The 13,008-nt window shown below is 46.2% G+C and overlaps 1 protein-coding gene across 2 annotated transcripts in view; it reads left to right on the top strand.

Annotated features, from left to right (window-relative positions):
• The window catches only part of grk6 (G protein-coupled receptor kinase 6), a 44,866-nt gene extending 32,296 nt beyond the window's left edge, over positions 1-12,570 (top strand). Inside the window, exons 7-16 of one of the 2 annotated variants that reach the window (XM_072591047.1) lie at positions 121-184; positions 268-408; positions 981-1,171; positions 1,401-1,438; positions 1,740-1,829; positions 6,168-6,376; positions 7,895-8,032; positions 8,438-8,575; positions 8,937-9,071; positions 12,417-12,570. In XM_072591047.1, coding sequence (XP_072447148.1) covers positions 121-184; positions 268-408; positions 981-1,171; positions 1,401-1,438; positions 1,740-1,829; positions 6,168-6,376; positions 7,895-8,032; positions 8,438-8,575; positions 8,937-9,071; positions 12,417-12,560 — 1,288 coding nt within the window. In that variant the 3' untranslated portion in view covers positions 12,561-12,570. Of the gene's footprint in view, positions 1-120; positions 185-267; positions 409-980; positions 1,172-1,400; positions 1,439-1,739; positions 1,830-6,167; positions 6,377-7,894; positions 8,033-8,437; positions 8,576-8,936; positions 9,072-9,895 lie in introns of both variants that reach the window. The other variant, XM_072591048.1, reaches the window with a different exon arrangement.
• Positions 12,571-13,008: the final 438 nt, after the last annotated feature.

Genomic DNA, 13,008 nt, shown 5'->3' on the forward strand with positions numbered 1-13,008 from the left:
TCCACACAGTCACCCGAGGCTAGAATCGAACCGGGATTCCTGGTGCTGTGAGGCAGCAGTGCTAACTACTGAGCCACTGTGCTGCCCCGGTGTATAATTTGGCTCTCTCTTATTCAACAGGCAGCCTGTGACCAAGTACAACTTCCGCCAGTACCGGGTGCTGGGAAAGGGAGGCTTTGGGGAGGTAAGTGTTGAGTTGGACAGAGTGCTGTCAGTGAGATCCCTCCTGTACCTCCTGTTTGATATCTGTGCCTTTCTCCCTCTGAGGTCTGTGCCTGCCAGGTTCGAGCCACAGGGAAAATGTACGCCTGTAAAAAGCTGGAGAAGAAACGAATCAAAAAGCGGAAAGGAGAGGTCATGACTTTAAATGAGAAAGAGATTTTGGAGAAAGTGAACAGTAGGTTTGTAGTAAGTACTTGAAATGGATTCAATATCAGAGCCACAGATGTAGCTATTTCATCCATAGGCAGCCCCCGGCCCACCAAATCTGGAGTCTGATTCCATCCCCACATCTTGGCTGGACTGCCATCTTTTCTCCTACATGATGATTATTTTGCTATCCTAAATTGAAGATGTACAGGAAAAGTTCAATTTCTCTACAATGGCACTTTTTTCCCCATTGAATTCCATTATTTCCCTACCTATGCCATTCCTGTCTCTACCCTCCAGTTTTTGTCCTACCAGCTGCCAATGGACTGGGTCAATCCCATGACTTCAGAATGTTTCCTGTCCCTTGCAGACAAATCTAATTCGCTGTCAATCTTGGATCACAGGACTCGCCTGTTGTAGCTTACTCCGTTTGAACTTAAGACATAACCTCGAATGGAGATGCTCAGGAACTGCAGTTAGGAGAGTAGTGATCTTGGACGATTGTGCGGCTGGAAGAGCTCACGGTGATCACACTTGCCCATGCATGTGTCTGTGTGCCTGTGTGCCCACTCGGTGTCTGCCTCTTTATGACTTGGCCTGTTTTGTTGCAGGTGAGCCTGGCCTATGCCTATGAGACAAAGGATGCTTTGTGCCTGGTCTTAACCCTGATGAACGGAGGAGATCTCAAGTTTCACATCTATCACATGGGCGAGGCTGGCTTTCCGGAGCAACGTGCCATCTTCTACGTGGCCCAGATCTGCTGTGGTCTTGAGCATCTGCAGAGAGAGAGGGTGGTTTACAGGTGAGTACAGTGACACATTGAGCAGTCCCAGCCTTTCCCACAACATTTGACACTTGCCCTGTTGTTTCTCTGTCACTACCTTGTATCCCATCACGGGAATACGGCTGAGTGCTGTATCCCATGACTCAACATGCTGTGCCATGTATCTGTCTCTCTGCCCACCCCCCCCCCCCTCCTGTTCTTCTGCTTGTCCACCACCACCTCCACTGATGGGTCTTTTCTTTTGCAGAGATTTGAAGCCAGAAAATCTGCTCCTGGACGATCACGGTATGTGAGCAAATCTGCACCAAGATATCACTCTGCAGCGGGTTGGGAATGGTTGGGGGAGGGGGACTGGCAAGACAGTGTGCGCCTCAGTGTTGGGTAGGGACCAGCAACCCAGATCACTATGGAAATTGGAGAATTGTCTCTGGCTGTTCAAGCTGCTGGTTCTCTGTCTGAGATTGTGGAACTGAGACAGCTGCTACTGCAGGGGCGCATCCCTATCTTACAGATCAAGTTGAACTCCCTTGTTTGATAGTATCCGAATGTGCAGTGGATGATGTTAAAGCAAGTGTTGTTTGTACAGGTCACATTCGGATATCGGACTTGGGCCTGGCAGTGTACGTGCCAGAGGGACAGACAGTCAAAGGCAGAGTGGGCACTGTGGGCTACATGGGTGAGTAATGTATACACGGTGAAGACTTGTTCCTTGCCAGTGCTGCCAGCTGGCAGGAGAGAGAGTGCAGTCCTTATTAATCTGACTCCAAGTCTGGTCACTCTGTATTGCTGATCATGATGATGCTGTATCAGTGTGATTGGAAACTACTGCAAAATCCCAAGGGAGAGACTAACTTGGTGTTTGAAGAATATTCCCAGAAACTAGAACAGCAGCACCTCTAGAACCATTGCTGCACTCATATCTGTCTGCATCACCACCTACATCCATACAGGAAGAATTAGACTCTGGTGGTGACCGTCCACTGGGCTATCCCTGATTCCCTCCTCCACTCTGGTTGATAGAGCCCTCACTTCTGCCATCACCCCTTCCTTCACTCCCTCCCAGAACGAGAATAGGGTTCCCCTCATTCTCACTTTCCAACCCTTCAGCCTTCGCATTCAAAGGATCTTCCTCTGCCATTTCTGCCTTCTCCAACAAGGTGCCAACGCCAGATGAATCTTTCCCTCCCTTCTATCGTTAGCATTCCGCATGGATTGTTTCCTCCAGGATACTGTGGGCCACTCCTCCATCATTCTTAATGCTTCCTCACTGCCATGTGATATCTTCCCTTAGAATCGCAGTGACCTGTGAGAAGCGGAAACAATGGTTTTAAAAGGGGATTTTATAATCATTTGAAGGAAATAAACTTGTCATGCTACGGGATTAGTGGGATTGACTAGAACATTGCACAAGGAACCTTGGAAACTATATAAATAAAATGGGGAACATGTAGATGTGGTGTACCTGGACTTCCAAATGGTGTACGTTAAGGTTTCACACCAATACTTACTGAGCCACATAATATTTGTGTAAAAACTTTATCCTTCACATCATGAGCTCTTGTGTGAATTGCAAAGAGGAATCATAGAATCCCTACAATATGGAAACAGGCCCTTCAGCCCAACAAGTCCACACCAACTCTCCGCAAAGTAACCCTCCCAGACCCGTTCCCCTACCCTATTACTCTACATTTACCCCTGATTAGCCCACACATCCCTGATCACTATGGGCAATTTAGCACAGCAAATTCACCTAAGCTGCGCATCTTTGGATTGTGGGAGGAAACCAGAGCACCCGGAGGAAACCCACACAGACACGGGGAGAACGTGCAAACTCCACACAGACAGTCGCCCGATGCTGGAATCAAATCCGGGTCCCTGGCGTTGTGAGGCAGCAGTGCTAACTACTGAGCCACTGTGCTGCCAAAGGATGCAGAGAAAGAATAAACAAGTAATTTTCAGTTTGCATTTCACCAATGAGTGAAATAACACTGGGATCAGTGCTGGTGCCACTGATTACGGTTGAATATTGGCGATGGAATTAGAATGTCCTTTATTGTCACATGTACTCAAGTACAGAAATGCAAGGTTACAGTGAAATATTTGCAATATTGCTCACATGGCACCATCTGAGGTACAAGTGCCCAGGTAGAGATCTTGGATACAAAATACAGGAATAAAGAAAAAAATGTTGCATTATTTACAGTTATTCATGGTACAAGTTTTAAAAAATGAGAAATAAAGTTAGAAAGATAAGCATTACAGTCTTTCCTTAACGGCGCTGCAATTGATCAAGACAGGGGGCTTCCACACATGGTCAAACCAGGCTCACAAGCCGCTGACCATCCACAACGGTCCCCAGTTCAACAAGCATTCCCAGCTCACAGGCTGGAGGCCTGAGCAAAGTACCTCTGCTCGCCAGTCGATCAGTGATTTTAGACAATGTATAATTATTAGATTTGTTGGGGACTGAAAGATTTAAAACGAAAACTTGAGGAGGACATGAGTCATGAAGGGAGATGGATGAATTCATTGGGTACAAAAATCAGTAGGTTGTATTTGGGGATAATGAAAACTTGTCCACTCTTTGGCAGGAAGAATGGAATTATAGTATTTTATTAAAATAGTGATTGCAGTACCTGACTGCACAGATGGATCTGGGTGTCCTGGCAATGAATCATAAAAAAGTTGGTACGCAACAAGAGCAGAAATTGCTGGAGTAGCTCAGCAGTTCTGGCAGCATCTGTGGAGAGTTTTAGATCTCCAACATCCTGCATACAAGAGATGATCAATGGGGCAAGTTGAGGTTTATTGCAAGGTGAATTCCGTTAGAGATAGAAGTTTGATTAGGCTGGATCACGTTGACATAAATAGTGAAGATGTGTTGGGTAGGCTAGAGGTTATTAAGGTGGCCAAATCCCCAGGACCGGATGGGATCTATCCCAGGTTGCTGAGGGAGGCGCGAGAGGAAATAGCTGGGGCACTGACAGATATCTTTGTGGCATCCTTAAATACAGGTGAGGTGCTGGAGGACTGGAGGCTTGCTCATGTTGTCCCCCTGTACAAGATGGGGAGTAGGGATATTCCAGGTAATTACAGACCAGTGAGCATGATGTCAGTGGTGGGGAAGTTGCTGGAGAACGTACTGAGGGATAGGATCAATTTATATTTGGAAAAGAATGGGCCTATCAGTGATAAGCAACATGGTTTTATGTTGGGGAGATCGTGCCTTACCAACTTAATACAGTTCTTTGAGGAAGTGACCAAGTTAATAGATGAAGTCAGGGCTGTTGCTGTCATATACATGGACTTTAGTAAGGCATTTGTTAAGGTTCCCCATGGTAAACTAATAGAGAAAGTGAAATCACATGGTGTGCAGGGTGTTCTATCTCGGTGGATAAAGAACTGGTTGAGCAACAGGAGACAGAGAGTAGTAGTTGAAGGGAGTTTCTCGAAATGGAGAAAGGTGACCAGTGGTGTTCCACAGGGGTCAGTGTTGGGGCCACTGTTGTTTGTGATATACATAAATGATCTAGAAGAGGGCACTGTTGGTATGATCAGCATGTTTGCAGATGACATGAAGATTGGTAGAGTAGCAGAAAGCATAAGGGACTGTCAAAGAATACAGGAGGATATCGATAGATTGGGAAGTTGGGCAGAGAAGTGGCAGATGGAGTTCAATCCAGACAAATGTGAGGTTTAGGCAAGACTAATTCTAGAGCTGGCAGGTGTACACAACGTTGGTTCGGCCACATTTTGAATACTGTGTACAGTTCTGGTCACCATATTACCAAAAGGATGTGGATGCTTTGGAGAGGGTGCAGAGGAGGTTTACAGGGATGTTGCCTGGTATGGAAGGTGCTAGCTATGAAGGGAGGTTGAGTAGATTAGGTTTGTTTTCATTACAAAATAGGAGATTGAGGGAGGACCTGATTGAGGTTCACAAAATCATGAAGGGTATAGACAGAGTAGATAGAGATAAGCTCTTTCCCAGGGATTCAATAATGAGAGGTCACACTTTCAAGTGAGAGGTGAAAAGTTTAAGGGGGATACACGTGGCAAGTACATACATAGAGGGTGGTAGGTGCCTGGAATGCGTTGCTAGTAGAGGCAGGTACAGTACATTCATTTAAGATCCATCTGGACAGATGGATGAGTAGGTGGGGAGCAGAGGGATACAGATCCTTAGGAATTGGACGACAGGTTTAGACAGTAGGTTTGGATCGGCTCAGGCTTGGAAGGCCAAAGGGCCTGTTCCTGGGCTGTAAACTTCCTTTGTTCTTTTCTTTGTGAATGGAATATAAAAGTTCCTTCAATCTACCATGGTACTTCTAATGACTCAAACCCAAACCCACTCAGGCCCCTCTGCTCTTGCATCCTATTTCAGCGTTGTACCCATTCCTTTATGCTATCTCTCGATTCTTCCAACAAAATGAATCACCTCTACAACTCTCTGTCACCAGTCTACCCACTTTACCAGCCTGTCCATGTCCTTTTTAACAATGAAAGCTACCCTCCGCACTTCCAGCTTTTTGTTATCTCCTGATGTTAACATTATACCTATACACTGAGGCCTAGGTCATTGACATGTACCAGGAACAGTGAGAGTAGGAAACTCTGCTAATATGCTTTCTTTGTATCTTCCTCATTGTTTTCATTCTGACTTAGCCTTGTCTTGTCAGAAATATATTACGCAGTGCCTTCATCTACGATATAAATACTAACTGTAAATAGCTGAGGGCCCAGCGCGTACCATTTACAACTTAAAAACAGCTGTTTATTCCCACTGCCTAACTTTCCATGAAACCAGCTCTTGTCTAACAGCCATTCATGGGGTATCTTATCAAATGCCTTCTGAAAGGTTTAAATATCTCGCATCCACTGGCCTCCCTTTATCTACTCTACATCTAAGAAAATCTCTGATATGAGAGAAAGAATGAAAAGGAGAGGGGGAGATAGATGTGTTATCCAAACTGGAATATTGCTGCTGACCCATAAATGTGTTAATCCCTTCAAGCTCCTGAAGTTGTAAAGAATGAACGTTACACATTCAGCCCTGATTGGTGGGGTCTGGGTTGCCTGTTTTATGAGATGATTGAGGGGCAGTCACCGTTTCAACAGCGCAAGAAAAAGACCAAACGGCAGGAGGTGGAACGGCGAGTCACCGAGGAGCAGGAGACCTACTCTGACAAGTTCTCAACACAAGCACGTTCACTGTGTCAGCTGGTGAGTCTGAGAGACTGTCAATATTGCAGGGTAAGGGGAAGTACACATAGGGTATGACGGAGGACTATATTTGTGTGGAGGCTTCTGGTGTACAATGGGCTGGGAGAAGTTTGAGAGTTTGGGGGGGTGCTTGGTGTACGGAAGTGAAGGAGGCTTTGGGGGGAGGTGGGGGAGAGGGTGTGGTAGATGTCTGGTTTGAGAAGGTGGGTATGGGTGAGGGAGGATACCTGACTCCAAGCATTTGTATGTGTATCTGTGAAGGGCATCGAGGGAGGGGGTGAGGGTGTGTCAGGGTATGGAGTGGTGTGTTCCTGGGTGAAAGGGGCTCCGGAGGTGGACAGATGTGAGGGGATAAAAGGGTCCTTCTCAGGATGGCAGCTGGTGACAAGGGGTGTTCTGCAAGACTCAGTGTCTGGACCACAACTTTTCACTTTATACATTAACGATCTAGTTAAGGAACTGAGGGCATTCTGGCTGAGTTTGCAGATGATACAAAGATAGGTAGAGGGACAGATAGCATTGAGGAGGCAGGGAGGCTGCAGGAGGGTTTGGACAGGTTAGGAGAATGGGCAAAGTAGCAGATGGAATACAATGTAGGAAAGTGTGAGGTCATGCACTTTGGTAGGAAGAATAGAGGCATGGACTAATGGGGAGAAAATTCAGAAATCTGAAGGGCAAAGGGACTTGGGAATTCTGGTCCAGGATTCTCTCAAAGTAAACTTGCAGGTTGAGACACTGCAGGAAGACAACTTTCAGGAAGACACTTGCAATGAAGGTATTTATTTTGAGGAGGACTTGAATATAAAAGCAAGGATGTACTTCCGAGGCTCTGTAAGGCTCTGGTCAAACCACATTTGGAGTATTGTGTGCAGTTTTGGGCCCCATATCTGAGGAAGGAGGTACTGGCCCTAGAACGTGTTCAGAGGAGGTTCACAAGAATGGTTCCAGGAATGAAAAGCTTAACACAAGAGGAACATTTGAGGATTCTGGGTCTATACATGATGGAGTTAGAAGGATAAGGGGGGATCTAATTGAAACATACAGAATACTGAATGGCCTGGATAGAATAGACGTTGGGAAGATGTTTCCATTGATAGGAGAGACTAGGACCCGAGGCACAGTCAAGGGAAGACCTTTTAGAACAGAGATAAGGAAAACTTCTTCAGCCAGAGAGTGGTGAATCTATGGAATTCATTGCCACAGAAGGCTGTGGAGGCCAGGTCATTTTAAGACTGAGATAGGTTCTTGGGTATAAAGGGGATCAAAGGTTACAGGGAGAAGGTGGGAGAAAGGTTTCTCATACCCAATCAGTCTTGATTGAATGGTGGAGCAGACTGGATGGACTGAATGGCCTAATTTCTGCTCCTATGTGTTATGGGTACCTGTCAGGGTGTGGAGATGGTGGAAGTGGCTTTGTAGAGGTAGGGGAGTGTGTCTGGGTGTAAATGCAGGGTATCTGACTGTTGTGGTATTTCCGATTGTGAGTGTGGTAGCTGATCATGAGCTCTGTCTCCATAGTTACTGAGGAAAGCCCCTGAGGAGCGGTTAGGCTGCTGTGGAAGGGGTTCGTATGAGGTTAAGGAGCATCCCCTATTTCAAGACATAAACTTCAAACGGCTTGAGGCAGGAATGCTGCAGCCTCCATTCGTACCTGATGTAAGTCCTTTAAACCTCCTCCCCGCCCCCACCCCCTCACCCATGCTCCAATGCGCTCGCGCTCTCACACTCTCTTCAGGCTTTGGCTTATCTTCCTTTACCTTGCACTACATTTTGCTTTGAGACAAGTATTGAGTGTGTGGTGCTCAGAGCTACCCACCATGTTTGAATCAGAGCAAAGGTCTGAACCCCAATCTCTGCAATGCAATGCCAGTGTTCCTTTTTGGCATTAGAATGATTTAGGGTACCTGTTTATACGGCATTTTACTGATCAATAAACATGGAGCCAAAGGTTTTCCTGGGGGGGGGGGGGTTACATCCCTCTAAGCTGGTTTTGCTCTGCTCCTGTATCCCACATGAAGACTGGTCCTCAGTCACTGACTCAATTACTCTGTTTTTCCACAGCCACAAGCAATCTACTGTAAGGACGTGTTGGATATTGAGCAGTTCTCTACAGTGAAAGGAGTGGAACTGGGGCCTGCTGATAATGATTTCTACGCCAGGTTTGCCACAGGCTCTGTCTCCATCCCCTGGCAGAATGAGGTAATTCAAGTAATACAATCCGATTGCACAGAAAAAGGCCAATACCCCATTCGTTGCACAAATAACATTCTCTAGTTCCTCTTTGCAGGAGGTCTCATTGCAGTGTTTAGTCATCCAGGGGTCCTGTAACTCTCACCAGTGTTTGCAGCGAGCTCTATACACAGCTTGAACCCCTGGCATTGCTTATCTCTCCACCTTGTCATCGCCCTCATTCCTACCTTCAGTCCCTCCAAGTTAACCCACTCTTCCCTCTACCCATGTCCCTCAGGGTGTACCCACACCCATTTCACCCTCCAATGTCACTCTGATGTTGTTTGGTTGCTGTGTTGGTCTCCTCATGAAGTGTGTTTTGGTCTTCCAGATGATCGAGACAGAATGTTTCAGTGAGCTGAATGTCTTTGGGAGTGATGGTTCAGTGCCCCCGGACCTGGATTGGAGGGGTCAGGCTGAGCCCCCACCCAGGAAGGGGTTACTGCAGAGACTGTTCAGTCGCCAGGTAAGTGAAAAGCAAGAGGTCAGAGCTCGGTCATTCTGACCCTGCTGGTTGTCATTCCAATCCATGTTGGAGTAAGGTGCTTGAGAAATGAGCTGCTTCCTTTTCTCTGGTTTACAACAGCTCAGGAATTATTCAGTCAATCCCAGGCACACTCCTAATCTCCCACCCTGCCTCCAACACATCCATTTCCACATGCCCCACCATGCCTCTAATCTATCCTTTGTCTCCTTTCGTCCCCCTCCCATCCTCCTTAACTCTACTTATCAATCCTTCCCCTTCATTCCCCATCGCCCTCACTGCTCTCACCCACCCTCCACACACTTTCAACCCCTCACAGCTGACAGCCATGTCTCTGTCAGAAGCCCTGCATTCACTGCACCCCACTTCTCACCTAATTCTCTCTAGCTCCTGCACCTCTCCCACCTCCTGGCATGCACTTTCTCCTCACCCCGTCTCACCCTCCCTTTCACCCTGCATTCATGCTTAGCCTGTATCCCCCTTTCTCCTGTTTCCTTCCCCTCCCCACTTTCTCTCTTCCCCCCCCCCCCCCCCCCACTTTCCCTCCTTCCTCTCCACCCTACCTCCCCTCCTTTCTGTCATCCCCAGCCCCATTGCCTCCAGTATACCATCTCAATCCCTGGATTTCTTTCTCAGCTAGCCACATGGTCACAGGGATGTTGTCTGGGCATATCTGTTAATCTGAGGCAGTTGTGGAAAGACCTGAGGGTGAAAAAGTTTCTGCCAGTCAGGACCCCAGACCTGATTATCAGCTCTTGAGAATCTTCCGCCTTGTCCCTGAGCCCATCTCCTTCTCTCTCCTGCAGAAATGAGCTCTCAATACGGGATAACTAAAAACAAGTTGATAATCCCACAATCAAGCCTTTGGTGAAAGACTCAGTAAACCAAGAAAGTTAATCTTCAGGAGCATTCCACTACTACCTGCTACAGCTATCAACATGTCCACTGTCATTCACCTACACTGTTTGTCACTGTTACTAACTGCCATAACAGCAACAGGGCCACCATTACTAACGTACACTGCTTACAATTTTAACCAGCTAGCTGACTTAACTAACTAGTGAAAAGTTCTCACTAAAGTGCCACGTCATCATAACAAAGTTTGTCACTCAACATTACCACTTTTATACTACAGCCTGAGAGAGAATCTGGGTCGACCATTGAGCCCACTACCTTACCCATGGCTGATCTCGTGCTTCACCTCCACTTGCCGATCAGTGTTCCAAATCCCCTCCGTCCTCCAGAGACCAAAGATCTGTTGATCCCAGCAGTAAATATGTTCAACAATGGTGACTCCGTAACCTTTGGGGCAGAGAATTCCAAAGATTCTCAAATCCTTGCGTGAAGAGATTTCTCCTCCTTTCAGTCTGAAATGATTGCCCTCTTACCCTGAGAGTGTGCTTTGTTTTAAATCCTCACAATGATTCCATTTCTTTTATTAGAAATTCCAATACATTCTTCTAGAATGCTCCGTCCAATATGTCGCTATAGTTAGGACCTTTATAAACAGCCATTTTCTGACTCTTGCTATTGTGAATTTCTACCCGGACTGAGTGAGTGTTTCTCATGCACTTGAGGCCAGTTCCTTTCATAAGAATGTCCTTACTCACCTTTACAATCAGAGCTATCTTCTTTGCCATTCTGTCTGTCTCTCTGACATATTGTGTATCCTGGATTATTTGTTTCCTATGCTTAGTAATCTTGTAACCATGTTTCTGCGATGTTAGTTAGATTTAAACCGTTGACCTCAATTTATCCTTCAGTATATAATCTGGTCATCGAGATAAAGAACATCTTAATTCCATGTTTTTACTTCTATTCCCTGCAATGATCTTACTCACTGCACCATTTCCACTAAACTCTCTCATCCTTCCTATTCCATTTCACATTTATTCTCACTGCTGCATTCTTACATTGCCTCAACTTTTCCAGATTTCTAATCTCCTTGTGCATGGACCTTCACTCCTCTTTTAGTTGAAAGCCTTGTCTAAAGCACTAGTTAGCCCCATAACTAGCAAGAGTGTCTGTCCTCATTCTCCTGCAGTGTTAATGGCTGAATCAAATTCCTGTCACTGTTAAGCTTGTCCAACCTCCTAAACCTACACTGCTTCTCACAAATGCTAACCTGCGTAACCTGAGAGCACAAGTGTCACTACCCTGCACTGTTCATGGTGGTAAACAGACTACTAGAACTGGTGTGAAGTGGATTGTTGCTAACCTGTGCTGCTTACCACTGTAAATAGTGTGGACGCTTATCACTGTAACTAGTGGGTGCTGCTTACTGCTGTAACTAACCGCTGTCATTAGTGAATGCTGCAACATCATGAATCTCATGAACTCCCCGTTTTTAGAGACTTGCAGCAGTGAGCCACAATTCTACTCCAGAGACTAACCTGGCCTATTGGCTAAGCAGCACCAGGCAGCATGAGGTAACCAGAGTCAGTCTACGGCACACTGAGGGGCTAATGCGGAAAGGGGTTTCTGATCAGTGAGGAGGTGATGTGGTAGATGTCTGGCTAGTGACTGAGTGAAAGTTAGATATCTAGTCAGTGAGGACTGTATAGAACATAGAACATAGAACAATACAGCACAGAACAGGCCCTTCGGCCCACGATGTTGTGCCGAACTTCTATCCTAGATTAAGCACCCATCCATGTACCTATCCAAATGCCGCTTAAAGGTCGCCAATGAATCTGACTCCACCACTCCCACGGGCAGCGCATTCCATGCCCCCACCACTCTCTGGGTGAAGAACCCACCCCTGACATCTCCCCTATACCTTCCACCCTTCACCTTAAATTTATGTCCCCTTGTAACACTCTGTATCTGATTACCGAGGAAGTGACTGGGGGAAGAGGTGTACCTGGTCAGGTGAGGGGATGATAGTAAGTATCTGATCAGTGAGTGTGATCAGATCAGGGGTAAGATCAGGTTAATGAGATGATGGGGAGGAGGGTTATCTGGTCAGTGAGAGGGTGATAGGGGAGGGAGTATCTGGTCAGTGACTGGGTGATGGGCTAGTGTCTGGTTAATGAGGGGGTGACGAGGTGCTAGGTTGGTCCACAATTCAGAGTCTGACTGTTAATGGCCAAAATGAGAAGGATTATTGTATCTTTTCTGATCTTGATAATCGGGAGAGAGCAAGAGAATCTGCTGTAGCACTTCAGTTTCTGTCCCAGTGCTGTATTGTACTTCTATGTGGTCACAGCAATGGTTGGCCTGTTGTCCTGTCTGTGCTGAGCCTGTGTTTGCCTCTCCTATTGGTTCCAGCTCCTTGTCAAAGGCCTTGCTTTGCTTTGCTCCCACCTGCCCTTGCTCCTTTTTCAGGTTGACTGTGGAAATTGCCAGAAGACAGGAGAAGATCGCCAACCGTTGGACCCAGACCAACCTCTGAAACCCTTCAATGGACCATTCCTCACTGAGCCAAAGGACCCAAGCTGTTTACAATTTTGCACATATTTGTACATTTAATATATAAATACTAGGATGTATATTTTAACTACAAACTGTGTGATATTTGAGTTTATGAACAAATCTGCAGGAATATTAGAGAAATGCTGGCACTGTGGAGCAATTCTAATGGGAGACTTCAATAACCCAGATATAGACTAGGATATTGCGGGTATAGAGGCTGCTGTTTCTGGATTGTGTTCGGGAGAATTTCATGCAGCACCTGTCCAGCCCAACAAGGAAAGGTATGTTGTTGGGACTGATCCTTGGAAATGAGGTGGGCCAAGTGACCCGAAATGTTAACTCTGATTTCTCTCCAGATGCTGCTCCACCCGCTGAGCTTTTCCAACAATTTCTATTTTTGTCTCTGATTTACAGCATCTGCAGTTGTTTCAGTTTTTACAGTATTTTTATATTTTATGTTCTTTTTTTTTCTAATTGAACATGATATTCACTGAAACATAAGCAC

Source organism: Chiloscyllium punctatum, chromosome 20 (assembly GCF_047496795.1).
Source record: "Chiloscyllium punctatum isolate Juve2018m chromosome 20, sChiPun1.3, whole genome shotgun sequence".
NCBI lineage: Eukaryota > Metazoa > Chordata > Chondrichthyes > Orectolobiformes > Hemiscylliidae > Chiloscyllium > Chiloscyllium punctatum.